At 47.7% G+C, this 22,778-nt stretch overlaps 1 protein-coding gene across 1 annotated transcript in view; it reads right to left on the bottom strand.

The window, feature by feature from the left end:
• Window positions 1-18,853, bottom strand: part of LOC149359956 (organic cation transporter protein-like) — a 34,988-nt gene extending 16,135 nt beyond the window's left edge. Inside the window, exons 1-7 of the mRNA XM_089572058.1 lie at window positions 17,867-18,853; window positions 14,817-14,920; window positions 12,157-12,311; window positions 7,153-7,321; window positions 6,925-7,051; window positions 4,540-4,652; window positions 1,667-1,881 (exon numbers count right to left, since the gene is read on the bottom strand). Of these exons, the coding sequence (XP_089428184.1) occupies window positions 1,667-1,881; window positions 4,540-4,652; window positions 6,925-7,051; window positions 7,153-7,321; window positions 12,157-12,311; window positions 14,817-14,920; window positions 17,867-18,274 (1,291 nt within the window). The 5' untranslated portion in view covers window positions 18,275-18,853. The remainder of the gene's footprint in view (window positions 1-1,666; window positions 1,882-4,539; window positions 4,653-6,924; window positions 7,052-7,152; window positions 7,322-12,156; window positions 12,312-14,816; window positions 14,921-17,866) is intronic.
• Between the last annotated feature and the right edge of the window lie 3,925 nt (window positions 18,854-22,778).

The following is a 22,778-nucleotide window of genomic DNA, read 5'->3' on the forward strand; positions in this document are numbered from 1 at the left end:
GAAATTGCCACCATGCACTGGGGCGCGCAGGAGCGTGTCGCGTCGCGGATGAGAGGTGAATGACGCGCCTGCGTCTCTGCCATTCGCAAGGTGAATGAATGAATTGATTAAATAATAATTAATTTCTCAAGGAGGGGAAGGGGCAGGGGGAAAAGTCCATGAATGTGGGTAGTGGAGAGTTGGTGAATGGGAAAGGAGTGCATTTGAAGCCGGAGTTTTACCGTGCCAAAGGTGTGGGCGCATTGCATAGCACTGCATCGGCTGCACATCTCTACTATACGCGGTTTGCGCTGCGCAGTATGTGCTAATGTGGGTAAGCTTCGGATAATGACGATCTGACAGGAATTGATAATAAAATAGGCATTGGTCAAAGCGGCTACTTTGTTTAGTACGCATTGCAACAATATATATCCATAGTTTTCATTCATTGTTCTTTATTTTAAACCGCCGACTTATAGCCATCTGATACTCGGTTCATCGCACGCGGTAAGTTATCTTCCGTATACGCTGGCTAGATTTGCTACTGTATTCGCGTAGAACCACAGTCAGCATCGATGTAAACAGGTGAGAACCCTTGTCTAGAGCGCTCGAACGATGCTGTGTGGAGTAAGACTAGCGAAATTTTAAGCAGGTCTGAGTTTCAGATATCATACTTGCTCTCAAGCTCTGCTGGATACACAAACATGCCGTGCAAGTACAGGCGTCTCGTCTCTAGCAAAGCAGCTAGCAAAATTTCATTCATATGTTCTACAGGACACTCCTACAGCATCTGGACAAAGGTGCGCAACTCTGTCGATGTTCCGGAGTGTTCTTGGCAATACATGTCGTCTTAGCAACGTTTAATAGAACGTTGCCGACAGCCATAGTCAAGTTGATCCCGACGACTGTCGCGTGGGGTTGCTCCTATCGCCGGCAATGATTGCCTTGTTCCTTTGGAGGGCTTACGTGCGCCTTACGAAGAGCTTTTTGCAAAAGACGCCATGTGTATTCGTGCCAGCTTGCGGCCGGCTTTTGGAAGCTAGCTGCGGCTCCTAATTGAAACTTACGCGAGTTTAAAACACGCGCAACTTTTGAGAGGAAACAGCGCGCTTCAAGATTGGCCACCTCAGCATGCAGATTGGCGTCATCCTATGCGTAGCAAATTGTGAGAGGGGCCTTCTCTGTGAAGATTGCTGAATGATAAGCACATAAGCACGGCGGGAGATATCTCAGCGCCATCTTGGACCTTCGCGGTGCCTGAGTGTATTCAGAGTTTGGATGGCACGGAGGCATCTGGCCAACGGCAACGTCAGAATGTAAGAATGTGCATATTTCACGAGGAAAGGAAAACCGCAGTAGGGTAAGTCTCACTGGCGGTGGACACCCCAACAATGCCGCAAGAGAAAGAATGAAGGAAAGAGTGAAAGGAGGAGGATATCAAGATATCAAGAAGGATAAATTTCGACCGCCAGATGCTCTTAAAAACACACTAATATCGCACAGCACATGGACATCGTCTAAACGCAGCCGCCACGGTCGGGATTCAAACCGTGGAAATTGTGTTCAGTAGCCGATATTCACGCTCATCTAGCCACTGAAGTGTGTCGCACTGGGTCGCCCGAGCTAGCAACAAGTCTTCGCGCCGGCAATGAGAAGAATAAGGCTGGCAGCAATGGCGGCGACTCACACGAGGGTGCGATCACGGATGCCCAACAGGCGGCTGCCGTGAGGAGCACGAAGAAGACGTTGGTCCAGCGCCGGCCAAAACGATCCATGCTCCACCAGCCGACCGCGTTCGCCGGAAACTCGACAAGCGCCAGATACAAGAAGTTGAGGAATTCGTTGCCGCTCAGGTGCGTCACGTTGATGTGGAGGCCGGTGTAGGCGCAGCTGTCGGCGGACCTGAAACGCCATGGCAGAAAAAGGTGGCGCCGATGACATAGCTGGGAATATAATCAGTAAACGGAAAATGAGGGATTGGATCGGGTTCGATCGTGCCCGTAGCCAACTCCATGCTCATCACTGGAGTCGTCGTCAGGGCCAGTGCAGAAGTACGAGAATGTTTCTTTGGCCTTATGTACTAATGTGAACAGTAGTAAAGGGAAGGCTCAGAATGCAAATTTATATTTCTTTCTGAGAAGAACTTGTAGATACGGGCAGTTCGCCCTTAAAAAATCAGAGGAGCACCTAATTATGTTTGGTTTATTTGGGTGTAATGTGCCAAAGCAACTCATGCTATAAGGTCACCGTAGTGAAGGGCTTTGGAAATTTCGACCACCTGGGGCGCATGAAGCACATCGACCCAGACTACGACGGACAACATGTGTGTGACCAGTGCAGTGAACGTGTAGACTGGACCCACATGCTTTGTGGTTGTGCATCAAGTGACGACTACGCCCAGAACAAGGAACATTGGGACAAAGTACTAAAAAGTGCTTCACTTCACGACCAGCTTCGGGCTGTCCAGGAGGCCCGCGCGGCGGCGGAGAGCTTCGGACTCTCTGTGCCTACGTGGGAGCTGCCCTCTACACCTGGCGCCTAGCCGAGTGTCCTTCAGGACCCCTACTGTAGGAAATAAAGTTTTACCACCACCACCACTATTCTTTAACGTGCACTGACATCGCACAGTACACGGGCGTCTAGAATTTGAAATTGAATTGAAATTGTTTTTTGAGGAAAGGAAATGGCGCAGTATCTAATTCACATATCTCGGCGGACACCTGAACCGCGCCGTAAGGGCGGGGAGGAAGGTGGGAGTGAAAGGAGAAAGAGTGAAAGAGGTGCCGCAGTGGAGGTCTCCGGTATAATTTCGACCACCTGGGGATCTTTAATTAACGTGTACTGACATCGCACAGCACACGGGCGCCCCTTGCGTTTCGCCTCCATCGAAACGCGGTCGCCGCGGTCGGGTTCGAGCCCGGGTACTCTGGCTCGGAAGACGAGCTTCTTACCACTGAGCCACCGCGGCGGGCAATTTCGCCTCCATCGAAATTCGACCGCCGCGGCCGGGATCGAACCAGCGTCTTTCGGGTCAGCTGCCGGGCGCCATAACCACTGAGCCACCACGGCGGCAGCACCTAATTAGATTATATGATAACATTGGAAACTGTTAATGCCTTTACATCTCGTTTTGTGTCTATCGTTCATGCTTGTGTTTTGTAGACAGCTGCACTTCTATCGGCACACAACCCGACATCCCTTCCGGTCATCTAGTTGGCGGTTGGATGTTTCCGGCAAGGTGTCTAGAGGTGGCGCCACGGAGGTAGTAAGGTACACCGAAGCGTATAGTTGCACTTCCGGTCTAGTGACGTCACTTCCTTCCACTTAATGAGCTGATTTTATGACAGACATCACATTTTTCTCCCAATGTGACTTGTAATGCTATCGCGGTAAAAAAAAAAAAAACAAGATGCAAGTTATTTTTCACATTTGAGGTGAAATCATTGCATGCTATAAGGCTTCCCTCTCATATTGCTTCTATATCTGTTCACTCAATGTGCACTCTACATGTAGTATTCGCTGCCGTGGGACATGTAGGCGTTGAGGTCTATATCAGTGGCCCAGTACTTCACGCTTTTCACAATGAACGGGAGTGGTATCACAGGGATGGGAGCTACTTGTCGCGCATCAAATGGCTGCGAATTCACTATACACAGCAAACGTATTTATTAGTAAATGTTCCTGCTTGTTCATGACACACGACTGCGCATTTTTGCAAAAGAAGTGAATTTTGAACTTGGCAGGTACCTTGTGCCGTAATATGATCTGCCAACGCTAACAGTACGTTTGTCAGCATGGGTAGTTCATAATCGCTCGAACTCAGCAATCGGAGACTAAATCAATATCTGTACTTCGTAGGATGCTTTATTGGCACCTCTGCGTATGCAAAATAATCAAACCACTATTGATGGGGAACAATGCTCATCCTCCACAGTCAACAGGTAAACAAGGCACTTATTTGCCTCTTTATCAGCGAACCGCTCGAGGTAAGACGACAGTCGATCTTTTTGCAACACACGCTGAATTCCATACAAGTGCCCCACTATGCATCACGCGTCGATGGAATCAGTGTTTTCCTTTCGTTCTCATTTTTTCTCTTTTCCTTCCTTTTTTTCCTTGCCATAAGTCTCTTCACTTACTTCATTTTAATTTTGATCCTTTTGGACATTCTCGATCCCAAGGTTAAGCGCCTGGGTAAAAATAACTTGGACAAAACTATCACATGCGGAGACACTACACTGATGACTGCAAAACAACTATTTAAGGAATTAAAATTATTATTTCTGCTGCTAATAAATGTCTCTTAAAGTCATTTTGGCCAACTGCTGTTTATAACTTGAGGGTCCCTCGAAAATGCACTCCAACTTGTTCTTACTCGCCTGGATACCATTTTAACACATTCATTAATTTGCTGGTAACCACTCGACGTAGCCTTGTTTTGTGTATATTTACTGCATACATTTTTGCTTAAATGGCTGTGATACCCCCTGCATATTTACTTTTGTTTATCTTGTATGTCCACGTAGGTCACCAGACAGAGATAATGGCATAGTGGCTCACCACACAAGCGTGAGAATCAGCAGGAACTTTCGTATCTTGGGTTTAGTGATCAAGTCGAGAATAGAGGCCGATTTTTCCTCTTCTTCTTCGGCGCTGATTCCTTGTTGAACTTTCTGAAATAGATAACCAGGGGCAAATTTGATGACTGCAGCGGAGCAGAGAAGTACCACCAATATCGAGTCGAAAAATACGACATAAGTTTTTGGACACTGTGTTGTAACCACAGCTTTTCCGTTTGTACTTTTCTGTTGTTCTGTCGGTGCAACAAGAGACAATGCATTACTAGAAAAATTAAGCTGCTACTACAAAAACTTCTGTTGGTAATTAAGTTCGTATCCCAAAATACAACAAAAAAATCTTTTGTGACAACGGAAAGGTAATAACCATCGGCGCTGCATTGAAACGTTAAAAGAAGGTTCCAGTGTATTGAATGTAATCAAGGTGGAAAGCATTGCTAGTGGGTTTGTCATCGTTAATTAAAAGACTAGCGCAATAAAACTAGGACAAAGTCATAGAAGGAGACAGGACGAGCGCTAACTCGCTTGTCCTGTCTCCTTCTATGTCTTTGTCCTAGTTTTATTGCGCTAGTCTTTTAATTAACGTTAAAGTATTGAATGTGACGCAGGACGACATCTAGGGGTATACCTATGCCTTTAATGAGGTGATATGTTCGACTGCTTCAGTGTACTCACCCCTGTCTCTAGTATGCACCCTATGCTGGCAAAATTGTTGCGCATAGTTTTGTGATGAAGCATCTGAGCACAAAAATCAATCGGCAGTACTCGGATGAAAGAAATCGGAAGGCAAAATCTAAAAAAAAAATACAGACGATTACTGCAGTCAGTAATATGACACGCCACCTGGCACCGCTGGCAGGTGGCGCTGCTAGCCACCTACCGGGATCTTCCCGTGGCAGCCAACTTCCGGTTGTCCATTTTTCCGCACTAGTTATTCTAGTTCACTATAGCACTAGTCGTGGAAGATGGTGTTTCGCTCTGCTAATACCTACTATCACGCCACCTGTCACACGCCGTAACAAGCACCTTGTCAGGTGGCGTTTTACGCCGACGCCGACAGGTGCCACCGGTCACCTGTCAGATGAGAGGCTGTCACCTTCCAGGTGGCGTTTCGCTCTGCCTTTTGCGCAACCGGCTATGCCGACAACGCCGACGACGACGGCAACAACGACGACGACTACGACGTTGAGCGCAGGAACGGGCGCTTAAGAGCTGCGCGTTTAAAAATGCGTCGATGCAGCCGATAAAGGTGTGCCGGTTAGAAAAGGTTGGACATTGTACGTGGAACTCAGACTTCTGTAATGTGCAAGGTGATCATAAAGTGATAATGGCCATTGCATAACTGGTAATGGCGAAAGTCAGCGCTAGCTAACGATAGGCAATAGCGCTAACGATAGGCGCCACCCAAGCCTCCGGCGAAAAATTGTACATTGGAAAACCACGCTGATCCCAATTTGTTCTGCGAAAAAAAGTTCAAGAAATACGTGGTTCAATGGTATCGCTGACCCCAACCATCTTGTCAGAGTGAACCATAAATCCTCCACTGCACACAAAAAGATGCAGTTCGTACGGGATACCCGTGCAGGATCCCTTCCATTTCTCGCCCCCCTCGCCCCGGTACCCAGAATTGACTACGAACACAAACACACCTTTCACGGGTAACCTCGATCTGTTTGTTTTGGGAATGTTGGCGCGATGTACCAGTAATCGTCATGTGATTGTTCACGCGCTGGTCATGTGATTGGGCGGTAGCACGCATGAGATGCCTGCCTACTTCCTTTCTATCATGTCACGCTCGGCTGCACGAACGCTCATTGATTACTACTACTGCGACGAGGACGACGGCAAACATACTTTGCGTGGTAACCTGCACATTAACAGCTAGCAATGTAAACGCTTGACCGTAAGGGTACGACAGCCCCGCCGCGGTGGCTGAGTGGTCACGGCGCTCGGCGGCTGATCCGACAGACGCGGGTTCGTTCCCGGCCGCGGCGGCTGAATTTCGATGAAGGCGAAATGCTAGAGGCCCGTGTACTGTGCGATGTCAGTGCACGTTAAAGAACCCCAGGGGGTGGAAATTTACGGAGCCCTTCACTACGGCTTCCCTCGTAGCCTGTGTTGCTTTGGCACGTTAAACCCCAATAAACCAAACCAAACCAAGCCAATAAGGGTACGACAGAAGCAAGTACTCTTAATTATGAATATATAATTACTAATTTTTAAAGAAAGTACTCGAAGATCCTTCTGCAACGTAACAATACGTGACATTTCTTTGAATTTGGAGGAAGCGGCATCCGAAGAAATGGCAAAGAAGGTAAAGGACCAATGAGTAGTCCATTTTGAGGCTTTGAGTGGAGAGCGCACTAACCTTGAGCTTCTGGTCGAGGTCTATCGGGGGTTCGACTTTGTTGCGGGCAGCGATGTTGCGCAGAATGGCCGAGGCCTCTTGTAGCCGACCCTGCGACAAGAGCCACCGCGGAGATTCGGGGAGGATCCTACAACGAACACGTGCGGCCCGTCAAGGACAGAGTACGGAGGCTCAGCTCACCAACGGAGCCTTGCGGGTGGTTTAAATGAGGGACGATCGGAAGCTCACCTTAAATACAAGAGGAGTGGCACCGCGCACGAGGCGCACACGGTGGCCAGCACCACCCACGTGCGGCTCAGGTAGGCGATTAGCGGCAGCAGGCACATGCCCAGCGTCCAGCCCATACACGCCACTCCCAGCATTAGGGTCCGTTGTTTGACGCCGACCAGTTCCAGCACTGCATGGACACACCCGACAAGCAGAAGTGGTTAAATGGGGCTCCATGGTGATAAAAGTGGGGTCCGGTGGAGTTGAAGCTCTGCATTAACACACTCCGAAAACATCAGTAGTTCAGTAAGGGCGGGGGGGGGGGGGGGGGGGGGGGGGTAGAGACACCAAATTCTAACTCGGCAAAAAGCTTGGCAGTCTGTGCGCCTACAAGAAGGCGCTCAGGCGAGAACCAAGCGCAAGAAAAGCCTAATAATTGTTTTATTTATATTCTAAACAAGACGCGAACGACCGGGATGGGCTATAAGAACCTATCGCTATCGGCATAAGTATGTTGTTTGAAAGAAGCCGCATATTTAGGTCTCTCTCCGCAAGCGTCACGGGATTAAGCGTAGTTGGCTGGGTTGGAAAAAGAAGCGGCTGCTGAGACTGTGGTGCAGTGGATGTAATTGTGCTCAAGCACATAGGGATGAAAGGCGGCATTGTTGTGTTGACCCATTCTTCGCGATTTGCCGAGACCTCGATTCACAGAAATTGTAAGCAGAATCTACAGCGAAGAAATTCCGTTACGGTAAATGTTTCGTTACCTTTTTTAAAATTGCGTTTGATTGGTTTTATACATCTACCTACACTATAAACAGAAAGAGCTAAAGAGGGAGTGAGCTCTTCACTTGAGCACTCCATTTTATAAAAGAGAGTGCGCTAGAGGAGAACTTGGCCGTCTATTACATTCATATAGTCACATTCGTGTTTATAGCGCACTCCTTCAATGCAGGCAGAGGGCAGCATATTGACCGTACAGCGCAGGAAACAGCGAAGAAAGCCATGAGGCTTTGCTATGCGAAAGTGAGCTGGAGAGCTGCAAGTGGTGTAAATGAAACGTGTAGACTACGGAGGGACCGAAGAAATTATAACTGGCGGGGCTTGGCTTGATTCTTCTCAGCACTGACTCCTACTGATGCATAAGTGCAGTGAGGCGACTTTTGCTCGAAACTGCGCGACAGTTTGCCGAGAGCAAGCGTAAACATTCCTGTTTTGCTTTTATCCTTGGTCCGTTTCACCTGTTAATTCTTTTCTTCACAGTACAATCCAAGTGTCGACCCACTGTAAGATTGTGGCAGTACCTTTCTTTTCATCCAATAACACCCAAACAGATCGCACAGCGCATCCGAGAGGGATCCGCAGAGCACATGGGCGTCATATGTATTTTGCAGCTGTCGAAACGTGAGGGCCCTGTTTTGAGCGAGGCGAAACACATAAAACGCCCCTTTACTGCGTGACGCCAGTGCGAGTTAAACAACCCCGTCTTGCTGGAAACATTCCGGAGCCCTTCACTGGGGCATCTCTTTCTCCTCTGCTTTTTTCGCTCCCTCCTCCCCTATGAAAGGGTTCACATGTCGCCCGAGAAATGAGGCATTTACTTCATCTTTTTCTTCCTAAAAAAAGGGTTTGGCGGCATTTTATGACCACACGTCCTAATAGAGTCACTGGCACGTCCTACCCAAAGACAACGAAGGTTGCACACGCCCCAACGCAAGCGCTGCGCACCACGGGTTGGTCGCTCGTGGGAAACAGCTATGCGTGGCCAATGGGAGCCATATACTGCTCAGAGCTGCAGACATGGAAGTCCTATTTTTATTGCGAAAGCAATACTACTCCCAAGAACGGCTTTTCGCGTAGCGGCGGCCACTTGGCACGTTTTACCTTTAGAATGACCCCTGACGTCATACCATGCCTAGTGACGTTATAGCGTGACGTAATACCAGGAACGAGAGACGGGCTACCAACTCGGCTCGTCGGGTAACGGCGGCCGCTTGGCACTGCGCGCCGCGCTCCTCCCGCTAGAGGCGCTAGTGACGTTATGGAGTGACGTCATATCAGGAGCGAGAGACAGGCTACCAACTCGGCTCGTCGGGTAACGGCGGCCGCTTGGTACGGCGCGCCGCGCTCCTCCCACTAGAGGCGCTGCATATGCAGTATAAAACACCTGCTTTCGCAACCTACCAGGCTTAACCAAAGCTAAGCCCCCGCCAATTTTTTTTATGAGGAGTATAATACCTGTGCTACACGGGTACTTTCGAATGACATCTGAGTCGAATGGCAGTCGAGACTTGGAATGGCATTCGAATTCGACGGACTCCCGCTGTGCTACACGGAACTTTCCAAACGCATTCGAAATTCTCAGCTCGTTTTCAGTGTACAACGACGACGACGGTCGCACTGGTCCGACAACGGCACTATCACGGTGAACAGCATCATGTGATTATAGTGAGCTATCCAGTTCATTTTAATATTATTGTAGTGGGACAAGTTTTTTGGCTAAACGACACCGACGAATCGGATCGGCGGACGGTCAGCCTTCATGCCCACGGGAGTTCGGCGGCTGAGCGAAAACACGCTGATGAGTGGACAGTGCGAATACATGCGCGCTTATACATTATCCGTATTGGAAATAAGCGAAACGAACGGCTATATTTCACATGTGCACACTTGGACACTCAATAGAGATAACCACTTGCCAAATTAATTTCAGTCGACGACGACTCCGTTCCCTTCAGCAACGACTAGGCCTAGCGAGTCCGCAAGGTTGGATCGGTGATTGCGGTCGTTGTGAAGAACGAATTCACAAGTTTTAGCGAATGCAAATGGTCAACGAGTGTAGTTTTGACAACAGTGACATGAAATCAACTATTGCTTACATCGCAGGACGCGCATGCGATGAACGGGAAGCGGCGGTGTGACTCGAGCTGCCGAGCAGTGCTTTACGGCTAGCAGCAGTCGCCGGCGTCGCTAGCTTGTGACTAACAAGTCAGGCCATTTCATTTAACGCGAACGGTCACCAAACATACTTCTGGATAAAGTAGTTTAAAATAAAGTACTGGGCATGTCGGAGGAAGCCGGGAAAATTAGCGAGAAGCGCCGATCATCCGATGTCAACAACCCGGCTGTCAAGTGTTCCTCAGGCGAGCGATCGCGTCGGCGCTTCGCACAGATTGTCGCACTGCGTAAACAATCACGGGTACAACCGGTACAGAAGAGAAGAGATTATTTAATAGAACTAAAGCGCATATTTCGTTTTGTGTCTTGCAAACGAGCACAAGCTGTTCATACGAAGCGATGTAAACCAATGTAAACAGCAGTATGACTGCAGTCGTCCTCATCGGCGCACTCCTGGGGAAATTTCATGCACACGCGGTAAATGTTCATTGGTGTACTATTATCTGCAAGCACTCACTTAGACGGAACACGAACTATTTGCTAAACAAACAGCAGAAAAAAGCGAGTAGCGGGTATCGAAATGAACAGCCACAGAGCCGAAAGCAGTCGCGCAGCGGTGGGCGGGGCGAAGCGACGGCGGCGGCGACGGCTATTGGTCGGTTCGGGCTGTGTTCGCGTTTCGAAGGCATTCCAAAATCTGGAATGTCGCCGCGGAGCTCCGTCGACTCGAATGTCATCTGAAGCGTATGCCGTTGAAAAACTTCGTGTAGCAGCGTTAGTTCGGCAGTCGTGTCGAATGACATTCGGTTGGAAGGCATTCGAAACGCCCGTGTAGCAGGGGTAAGCCCGACCCACATGGAGCGGTTTTCTCGCGGAAAACCTGCGTACGGCCGCCCGGCGGCGGCCGCTTGGCCGCCGGCGGCCGTTCGCCGCCGACCAAGCAGTGCTAGATACGTTCGCCCGGCGGTCAGCCGCTCACCGGAAGCGGCGAATGCGGGCTGTCAGCGCGGACCAATGAGGGCGCTCTCTTCCCGCATCTAGCTTCCGCCCGCGCGCGGCGACAAACATGGCGGCGCCTTTCGAAGCCGGACCCCTCGCTATGGACTGAATTCTCGTTGTTGCTGCCTTTTTCACTGCGTTCACTGGCCGTAAATGGAGCACCGGTCTTTCGCTTCGTCTCGCCTTGCCTATAATAAAACTTATAAGTGATAAATTTGCCTTATTTTTTTATTTAGAGTGACGATTCTCCCACTTCTAGGCTTAAGAGGAGAGCCGGTTAGTTTACAATAATGGTTCCTGTCCCGAGAACCAGATGGCGCTACTATAGGCTGAGTCTATTTTTGCGTCTCTGCTAGCAGCAGCTGCCGGTGGCTCGGCGCGCAGGGTGAAACCGAGTGGGGGTGGAGTGGAGAGGGGAGATAGCATACGCTGAACTAAAAAGTGAGAATACGCCCTCCAATAAACAATGGCTTTAAAGTAAGCTTACAAATCTTTTTTTTTTGTTTTTGTCGGCAGCGGTTTGGCGGCAGCCGCGGCACAGCGGCGGTGCGTCCGCGTTCCGCCGCGCCGCTCAAAATCCGCAGCGCAAGTTCGCTCCATGTGGGTCGCCCTGTATAAGACTCCCAAGCCTGGCAGCAGTATGGTACACGGGCTTGGCTCGCATTTCCTGAAGTGCTGCTGCCAGCTGCGGTATTATCACGGCGCCATGAAAGTGCGTCAGGGAAGCGAAATGGCATATTTGTCATCACCACAGCTGGCGCGAAAGGGTCGTGCATCAAGCCAGCCTGGCAGGGACGAACAAACAGGCGAGACATAATTCCGGACGTGATCGCGGAAATTGTGAGATGGAGGCAAATAGTACCTTTCTGTATCACAAAAAGTACCGCATTAGCGTATGCCCTTAGAGGTAGTCATGGTCGTCGGAAGTCGTTAGCGCTATAGAGCTTAGTTAGTACTGCCTCATTTCAATGGGCAAGGAAAAAATAAAAAAAAGCAAGAAACAGGTGACGTCAAACATTTTAGCGTCGTGTCTTTTTCTGTGCCCGCTTAATCGCACTGACCGTATATTAGCGATAAGCGGCAGATTCTCCGCCATTAACTTGCAGCAGTGTGTATCGCGAGACTCACTAATGATGTAGGGAACCTGGTCGATCTGGGGATCCAGGAGCGCGTTGATGAAGCGCATGACAACGAAGACGGCGAAGTTGGTGGCCAGTACTGCACCGAAGCCCGAGAACACGGCCACCAGTACGATGGCGAAGAAGACCGGCTTGCGGCCGAATCTGCAAAGAAATGAAGCACGAGAATAACTTTTTTTATGACCGTGCAAAAACACAAATATTTTATTTGTCCCGTTAAATACCCCCATTGTCTACAAAGGCAACTCAAACACTAGTCGCATTTATTCTGATCTTGACTGTTCTATGCACTTGCAACAAATTTGTTACTTGATTCAAGAAAGATACCTGGAGGTGTATTGCGAAAGTTGTGTTGTCCACGTTGTGTTGTATTGTCAAAGTGTTGCCCAAGTAGAAACAAAACTACCGTGAGAGGGGTGTGATATGTTAAACAGCGACACCCACGCTGCAATGACCCTATTGATGTGAGGTTCACCAGTTGCCACAATTTCTAGATGTCGAAACGAAACTAAGGAAAAGCTATTCTGCCCTCATTTCCTTTCCACGGAGCAGTGATTCCTGCACTGGAGAAGACCGCAACAGAACACATTTGATGATGAGACGTTTCCATCCGCGAGCTGAGTTCTTGCACCTTTCGACCACCGAATATCGCCGCAGGCTTCGGAATCTCCAGGAAATTCCGTCGATGAACATAGAATAAGCCGTTTTTAAATAAGCCCCTATTTTCATACAGGTCGAAGGCGTTTAAGACGGCCGCACTTGTATCCACGCTAGGAGACGACGTTCTTCCGCGTTTCTGACACCATCCTCAGAATCAATTTTTGCTTTAATATATGAACCAGGTTTTAGGCGACAAAGCATAATTGTCAACGTCACGTAACAAATACTAGACTCCTTGTTGTCTGGCTCAAAAACTAGTTTTAGGGAACCAAGTCTAGCATTACAGTGGATTTCTGTACACGCTTCGACAAGCTACGCCTTGTCCAGAAACCAGAGTCAGCGTAGTGAAACTGTGTTTGGTTTTGATGCCTTGGAGACGTCACTGTTCTGGCCGTTTATTTTACTATAATTTTGGAGCTGGACACGTTATTATATATATATATATATTAAAGAAAAAGCTAGTCAAAGGTGAAAGAGCGAAGGTTGTTTACTTTCTTTACAACCTCATTTAGTTGCTGAAAAGGTTACGACGTAGAAAGCACTCACTTGTATAGATAGGTCATAGCTCTTATTTTAGACCGTTTTCTCTTCAGTAAAATACGACGAAAACGAAGGAGGAATCTCTTAGTGCGGAAATAACCATTTCTTCATGGTTCAAATCCGCAACGATCACTGGCATAAGAGCAAGCTCGCGAAACCCGATTCATAGAGTTCCTAAATCTAATGACCTCCTTCTTATAATACACTCCCGAAAATAAGTTTAAAATAAAGATACTTGCATGAGAAATGTCGTAAAAGGGCACTGAAAATTTACAGAACGCAATTACCGCTCTTGCTAAAACCTATTACATTGCGTTCCTTGCTACGTTGGTTTGTTAGACGGCGAAGACACATTCTTTGCTGAGGAAGTTGGGGCTAAAAATAAAGCAATTTTTGGGGTAGTCACTCGATTCAAACCCGCGAAAAGACCAAAAAGGGCTTTGTTATCCATTTCGAAGAGCGTGGATGACGGCATAGCCTGACATCAGGGATCAGCACACAAAGAAAAAAAAGCTATGTGGATGATTTAGTCTTCTTAAGAGTAGAATGCGATAACATTAGATTTCACATTTGTCGCAGCTTCCGTTGCAACTTCTGTGTGTGTTTGAGTCAGCTTCTTTGCGATTGTCGGTCCATCAACCACCACATTTGGACTACTAGCTGCAGTAGTTGGTTTCCGCTACGGTATGAAGGTGCCGACATTTGCATAAAACATTTCTTTTCCAATTTTTATTTAATTCTATATTTGGGTTGCTGTCCAGAAACTACTTTGCTCACAGCCTGGTGGGCACGTTGTGAGGACTCCACAAGGTCATGTGACCTCTCTCGACCAATCATTAAATTAGCTGCCACCTACCACGGTGGGCAGATTGCTCACAATCTGGTAGCCAGGTTGCCACGGTAGGCAGGTTGCGATGACGTACAGGGTTACGTCACCTCTCTTGAGCAATCAGCAAATTTCACGTCACTGGACATCGGCGAGCTAATGGCCAGACTCCCTGCCTGGTGCTCAGCTTCTTTGGAGTGACATGCTTGGGCAGTGGGTTTTTCACCTCACTTCGAGTAGACGAAAAAAGGCGTGCCACGTCACCCTTTGTCCTCAGATGGCCTTGCGCAGCCCCCCTCCCCCCCTCCCTCACCCCCCAATAAACAACAACATCATCATCATCAACAACATGGCGTTAGAGCCTCACCTGCATGCGTGAGGGGATGTGGAAGAAAGAGCGTGACAAGAGGATGTGTTTGTGGGTCACATGACCTCGCTATTGATGGCATTATTTCATGCGTACGACATCCAACAGATCTCGGGATGCTCTGGCAATAATTCTATAAAAAAAAGAGAAAATTGCAAGCAAGCAAATGAACGAAATGAGGGCAAAGAGCAACCAACGAACAGCGCTGAACATGAAAATAGTGAGTACCGACCGTTGTGCGCCCGCAAAAACTTACCTGTCAGCCATTGCTCCAATCAAGACAGTTCCGATGACGCTCCCCGCGGTGCCAACAGAGTACACCAGGCTCGGGAGATGACCGTGAGAACATACCAGGTCCCACTGCGTGTTGCGGAGAAAATTCGCACCTTACATCTGACAAAGCTCCCCGAAAACCAAGAAGACTGCGCAACTTTGCATTTTCCAATGACGAAGTGAGGAGTGATGGTAGAATTCCTGCATCTAACGAATATTTACGTGGCACATACGTTGCGTTATATTTACCCCGGGAAAATTGATAGTAAAAGAAAGGAAAGATGGTCAATGCGTATTTCTATCTGAACTGTATTTTAGGGGTGAACACTTAACTACTGTAGCACGTATGCTTGACAACTTACAAAATCGTTGCTCAATTTTTTGTTGTTTCACGGGTACCGTGCAACATATGACGATGTAGGGTCGGGAGCAAAAGTGGCGTACACCAAGTAAACTTGTACTGTATTACAACGTCGTTTTTGCCGTTTTCGGTAAGCAGAAGTGCGACCGACGCTAAATAGGACATTCTTGCCGATAAAAACGATCCTTCCTTCTGCTGTCTCGACCCCAGGCGTGGTCGTGACGCGAAATTACAGCTCAGTTTGGCCCAAGTTCAAGTGGTATACACTTCTTTTGCCCCCGAACGTACTTCTTCGCAGAACCATCATGCAACTCTCTTACGCCCTGCTGGCACTGCACAAAGTGAACGTTGTTGCATGTAGCGCCGCGAAATAATTTGAATAAAATTTGAGGACACAGTAACAGCAACAACGCCAGGTATGTCTCGTTTGTGACCTTATGCGAGGTTTCTAACTTAGTTTGCCGTGTCACCTGAGCAGAGTGCGTGCCACATTTATTGGAAGGTCACTTTAACCGCTAGGGTTTTAGCTTGATACTTCTCAATTACGGAAACATAAGTAAAGCTTCTTAAGCAGATGGGCGCGGCTCGTATTTGCACTCATACCGCAGCCCTCGCAGAAGTTGCGGCATTGTAGTGTTTTAAGGATTGTGTCTTTGCTGAGCAGACTGAAGTTTAAAAGTTGATATTAAAGAAAAAAAAGTCTATCCAGAAATCTCAGACATGAAACCTTCTTAATGAGTTATGAATGCCTATTCTTTACCTCGAAATAATTGCAGAGAAAGGTGAAGTTAACGTTACATCTGTGGGCTTTCTTCCGCTTATGACATCATGTCGCGTAGTTATGTAACAATGCGTTAATATATGCTGATAATACTGGCTGGCTCTTGACTTTGTTTTCGGATTTGTCTTGCCCTGTCTAGGTATAGCTTGCCTCGATCGGCTTAATGTGGGTGGCGTTAACGCGGAATTTGGGAATATTTTATCTAGGACTGTAAGCGGTGAATTCTCCGTTGTCGATTTAGCGCCCATTCAGTCTTCTGTCGGTGGTCACTCAAATACACCCGCGGCTTTCAAGCGTCTGTGAAAAGTGACCTGACCATTGGGTGATTGGTGACCGGACCTGATCATTGGCTGCATATTGCATCCAATATCAGCCAATAGCGAGGTTCGGTCGCCAGCCACCCAATGGCGTGGTCGCTTTCCACAGACGCTTGAAAGCCGCGGGTGTATTTGAGTGACCAATCACAGAGGAGCAGACGGACGCGAAATGGACATTGGAGAATGGACAGCCTATAGAATACGGCCTTAGATTCCTTTTCTTAAGTCCGTGAGCACGCAATTCGTGTCGTAGTGTAAACGTAGAGCACCTAAGCGTACCAACTGTTCTTTTTAGATAGATTTATTTTCAATGAAATCAAGCCTAATCTAAAACCAAACCGTTAATAATTGAGTAAGATGGTTTAATTACACATTTGTGCAGTTCTCTTATAAATGAAGGAAGCAAAGAAATCGTTAAAATCAAGCCTAATCTAAAACCAAACCGTTAATAATTGAGTAAGATGGTTTAATTACACATTTGTGCAGTTCTCTTATAAATGAAGGAAGCAAAGAAATCGTTAAAATCAAGCCTAATCTAAAACCAAACCGTTAATAATTGTGTAAGGTGGTTTAATTACACTTATGTATACATCTATTTTAAAGAAGGAAGAAAAGAAATCATTAACGTTTCAGGAAAGAGAGGCGCCAGCGTTTCTAGGAATCACCAGGTACGGGCTTCTCTCACGCGCACGTGCGAAGCAGCTGCGCGGCCTGCCCGAGTGGCATAATTCAAGTAAAGAGAGAGTCGGTATGCAAGAAGGGGGAACTAACTGGCCTTGAAGCAACGGCGTCAGCGGTACGTGCTTTCGTAACAAGTTGTCGTCGGACTTGGCAACGAATTCGCTGCTCGAGTACATTCGTCCTCCGTAATGTCCAGTCGGTAGCGCTGTACACACGGAGGGCGTGTGTTCGTTTTACGGAGCCGTATTTCGAGAACTCGGAACATGTTTCTGGGAGAGTGAATGTTGCTTGTGCTGCGAGAAGCTATAAACGGATGGATCGGGGTAGGCTTACGTGTTCGTTTTAGTCTGCTCAAGATCTCTGGCTTCATGCAGCCTTGACTATTCAGAAATAATTGGACACCAATCTGTGCTTTTGAATTTTCGCATGAAAAAAATATATAAGTTGCTTTATTAGGAAGCACAAGCAAGAAGACAAATATAGCTAATTCAATTTTTGTTTATGGATTAATTTTCGTTAAGTGCGGCATTTCGGGGAACTAAACGTACCAGAGAAAATGCCTTGCAATAACCCAGAAACAAGAACGTGTTTGTTCCCCCCCCCCCCCCCCCCCCCTTATTTTTTTGTAAGAATGCATATTGTAAGCTTTTAAGACAAGGACTTTAAAGCTAGCTTGAATAACTTTTCCAAAGGCCCTAGAAAAAGACGCATGAAATGGAGGTAGAATTCTAACACATTCTTCTTCAGATGTTCACGGAAATAAATAGTTACAACCTTCTCCGCAGCGCCAGAGGCTAGATGACAGGGCATGATCCCACACTCGAACCCAAGCCATATTAGAGAAGTAAAACCCTTTAATCTCTTCCTTACAGCCACAGTGGCCACTTTTTTACCTTTGTCGGCACTGTCTCGTCGTAATGCAGATCGTCGTAGCGAAAGAGTTCACACGGTCTCCTAGGCGCACTTTCATTCACAAACCACGACGCGTTCCACGGCGCGTCCGCGTCTCCTATTCCTTCAAGGAGGCGGTGAGTCGTCGCATTCACATCCCACAGAGGTAACATGGAGCACTCATCCTCGCTGACCACCAGCCTCCGGATCTGTTCGATACGGGAGGCGTTCAGGTCCAAGGCATCCAACTGCGGCACAACGCACTGGTGATCGGGCTCCGATAGGAGAAAGATGAGGTTCATCGAGAAGAACGGAAAGAGGATCTGCGACGGCAAAAGGAAGATCCACAGGAGGAGCTTCTGGAACCTGCCGAATCCTCCCAACTCTTCGATCACGTCCTCAAACTCCATCGTTTGTGTATATTCCTTTTTTTGCTGCTCTCCGGTCTCTGTCTCACTGATGACTTGGAGGGACACTGTTCGAGAGATGCGGGAACACGATGCGTCTGGTAATATTTCTAATAAATAGCAAACGGGAATGGGTTTCGATAACAGACTAATTTAGGATGTGGAACCCAAAGAGAGTTGTACTTCAGGCGCCTGGCGCCTGTTGCGCTTTTCGCGTCTGCGTCTATCGCTGCTAGCAGCGGAGCCGCGCAGATAAGGGAGAGGGAGGTTCAGTAGGAAAGTGAGGCGGAGGAGGAGAACAGCCTTGTGCTCGAAAGTCGACGGCGAAGCTGCAGCGAGAGAGAGAGAGAGAGAGAGGCGCCATGTTACGCGCCATTTTTTATGTTTCCTCTGGGCGAGTTTCCTCTTGTCGACGCACAATGTGTGCGGACTACATATGGCCTACAAGCACACTCCTGTTGCCCATACTGGATGCAGCTGTGGTATTCTTTCTCTCGGTGAACCCATTGGCTGGCTTTCTGATTATTTTTAGAGGTGTCGGCGCAACTGTCGAGAAGCTTGGCGGTGACTAATATGAGGGGGTAACTGACTGCAGATGAATGGAGTTGTGAAAGACCTACCCCAGTTCAGAAGGGTATATGCTTGGGCTTGTTGGTTCATATTTTAAAGGTAAAAAAACGTAGCGCAAAGAGACGAGGACAGAGAAAGACAGACAACACACGGCGCTAACTTCCAACAATGGTTTATTTCAGAAAGAAAGGTGGTTTTATATCGACATCACGACCAACACGCCGTCAAACCATGTGCTAGCAGAGCTTGCATATCTGGCTGATACGCTTTGCTAGCACATGGTTTGACGGCGTGGTTGGTCGTGATGTCGATATAAAACCACCTTTCTGAAATAAACCATTGTTGGAAGTTACCGCCGTGTGTTGTCTGTCTTTCTGTGTCCTCGTCTCTTTGCGCTACGTTTTTTACCTACCCCAGTTGTCTGCGGAGGGCATGTTGCTCCAACACCATCGCTTGGGCCACCGCGGTAGCTCAGTGGTTATGGCGCTCGGCTGCTGACCCGAAAGGGGCGGGTTGGATCCCGGCCGCGGGAATCGAACTTTGATGGAGGCGAAATTCTAGAGGCCAGTGTACTGTGCGATGTCAGTGCACGTTAAAGAACCCCAGTTGGTCGAAATTTCCGGAGCCAATCACTACGGCGTCCCTCATAGCGTGAGTTGCTTTGGGACGTTATGCCCCAATAAACCAATAAACCAAACCTCATAGCGTGAGTCGCTTTGGGGCGTCAAACCCCCATAAAAACAAAACAAAAAAACACCGCTTGGAGAGCAGAAAAACGGAAAGGTCACCGAATAACAGCAGTGTCCCCAAAACGACGTTGCTTGTTAGGGGGTGAACAAACTTCATGCGGCTGTGTTTTTCCGTTCTCTACGCGACTTTTACTTTTTTATTTTGCTCGGCTAGGACAGGACGACTTTGACAGGACGACTGCGCGTTGTGCGTCTGATATACCACCCGTGTAGAACTCGGATGACAGGTGTGGTTGAGCGAAGAGAAGTGCGTGCCCTTTACGAACGTATTTATTCATAGCGGTTTGGATCTGTGAAGGCTAGCAAAGGGATTGCTTTTGAACGGAACTAAGACTAGATAGAGCGGCTTGTACTTCGCAGGGCACTCAGTTAAGCTAGTTAAATACTTGTTTGAATTTCTTTATACGCGATAAATAGCCGCAAGGAGAATGTCAAAGTGCGAATACATGGTTGCGTATCTTTTTAAAAGAAGGAAACCAAAATACAGGCTAAGAGACCACAGGCTTTAAACGACACAGCAGAGAATAGTAAGAGAGTAAGCCATTATTTTAATTCCGATGACTACAAGCATGGCTGCAGCTGGCAAAGGAGAGGGTTGGTTGGCGAGACATGGGAGAGGCCTCTTTGCCCTGAAGTGGGCATAGTCAGGCTGATGATGACGACAAGCATTTGCTAAAGGTGAAAAGTCAAAGCTGTTTCCGTTATTGCATCATAAAAAATGGCAGTTATCTGTATCTTTAAACGCGTTGCGAATTTCGCAACGCCATTTTTTCTTTTGTTTTGTGTGTGTGTACGTAGTAGTACATGCGCTGAAACCTAACCGCAAACAGAGGATATTTGCGGTCTCCCAGCTCAACCTAAAAGGCTTTCATGACCTGCCAGCTGCTTTCCGGAGTTCCACCTATTTTAACCGCTCCTGCTGTGAAGACACCTGGAGAGCGCGCAATTTGACGGGAACTGTCCTGGGTCAACTGCCAGGAGAAATAATACGTGCGTAGATAGCAACATGCCAGCAAGGCAGTGGTTGTAACAAAAGTGAACATAGCGACCGGGAACGTGGTAACCATGACTCTCTTGTTTGACTATCCGCGACATCGTGTATGCCACTTATTGTACTCACAACTGAGTCGAAAACCGACTCTTTCCTTTTTTCATGTTGCTTAAAGTGAAGCGGTCGTATAAGTGTGACTAGGAGGTGTTGTGATAATAGTGTTTCTAAATAATACCTAGAGAGAAAGCAGGCGGCGCTCCATTAGTTCCACCATGAATAGAGGTATGCAGGAATGTCGGGAAGATCAAGTTTCTGGCTTGGTTTGGCTATTGTTGGGCACGAAACGTGGATTGGGCCGCAACAGTACGACTATTCTCGCCGCAAACTTCCAAGAAATTCAGTGAAGGTTTCTGCACCAGCGTGAAGTTTGTGTTAAATGTACTGAAAAAGTGAAAAACGCACTGTCAAAATAATTTTATCAGCACGCAGAAGTGAGAATCGCGCCGTGGCTTCCGAATTCGATGCAGAACCAACGTTTCTGGGCCATCATTAGCCGAGCTAAATACAAAACCTCGTTTTCCAGGCATTTCAGCGGAAGATGAAGTGTGCTTTCAGAAACTCGCATAGACGGTGGCGCCATCTTACTTCTAAGTTATACTGAGAAACTCTATAGTTCTGACTACCCAACGTAAATGTACCGGCGTTCGAGCACAGCGTTCACGAAAGTTGCTTCGAGAGCGAAGAAGTTTACGAGAATTAGAAAATGTCGTGATCGATTGTGGACATTAGTTTGCTTCGCACCAAAGAACAAGACAGTCCGTCGCTTCTTATCGTCTTCAGGCAGAACAGGACCTGAGTACCATTTTTTTTTTCTTATGGCGTCGATCCGACCAACGGACAACACTCCCTGCGGGAAATAACATTTACGAAACGAAAATGGCACTTCTACTTAAAGGCCCTTTAAGACATTACATTTCTCATTATCGAGACTAAGGCTGTGTAGGAAACCAATAAAATACGTTCAGGTTATGCACGTTTCACATTGCCCGACGTCAAAGAGATATTCCGAGGCTGTACATCTTTTCAGCTGTAAAGGACAAACTAAGAAAAAGGGACATGCTTTATAAAAAACCGCAGAATCTACTTTAAAATAAAGCATACGCATCAATTAAATCCGTTTTTCAAAAGTAAAAACCTCGGCATGAAATATCGGCACGTTCATATTCAGGTCGATTGCCGTACATCTCTGTTATTAATTGGGTTCCGACGACGGAACTCTTGCCCAGCAGGGAGGAGATGCGTAAAAAAAGGGAAAAAAATGTCGAAACACGACGGCTGCCTGTACTGGCGCTCGGGACGCAAGTATCGGATTCTTCGAGACCCTAGCAGCAACAAATCGCTACGCTCGTCACGCGTAATAAGCCGAAGAAATTTTCCCGACGAGAAGCGCGCTGCACGGGATGTCACATACCGTGGCGAAGATCGCTTTTCGAGTGCCGTCGTGTCGTCTCGGCTGCCAGGGCGGCATGCGACCCTAGCCCGGGACAGCATGATCGATCTCTCATCGCCAATGTACGTCGGCTCCGGCCGAGGTATCGCTAGAGGGGCGCTTGAGTGGTCTTTTCATCACGGAATATGCAATGCGTGCGTACAGTGTAGGCACTGCGGTATGTCTCTTGTATACGCTGAGTATTTCTGTCCTTGAACTAGATAACGTTTAAGCTACGTTTCTAGTTTAAGCCTTCTAACACTACCCACGGGCCCTTCTAGTGCAAACGATCTTTCGAAACGTGAAGGAGTAGCTGAGTTACATTTTATCGAACTATACTTGAAAGGATACTTCGTTATCTGGTATCTGGTGTCTCCTGCCCTTTGGCTCGCAGTCTCGCCCAGCGCACGAGTTGGCACTGGCCTGAGGGAAAAGTTATCTCAATGAAATCAGTACGTGTGAAAAAAAAAAGAAAAACAGACAAAGAAGACGTCAAGAAAGCTTGATGAGATATTAGAGGAGCTACAAGGGGCCATGCTGTCAGTGTCTTTGCCTCGTAGTTTTTAGTTTTTTTAGTAGTTTCTCTTGGTCATGGTCTCATCTTCAAGGTCTAGCACATCCAGAATGCTCCGGACTCTGTGCGTCCGCAACAGTGGTCCGGTTGTGCCTCAATATCAGTTGACGACATTGTTCTTGCAGATAAGAGGA

The sequence above is a fragment of the Amblyomma mixtum genome, chromosome 2, assembly GCF_055824585.1.
Source record: "Amblyomma mixtum isolate Tamu chromosome 2, ASM5582458v1, whole genome shotgun sequence".
NCBI lineage: Eukaryota > Metazoa > Arthropoda > Arachnida > Ixodida > Ixodidae > Amblyomma > Amblyomma mixtum.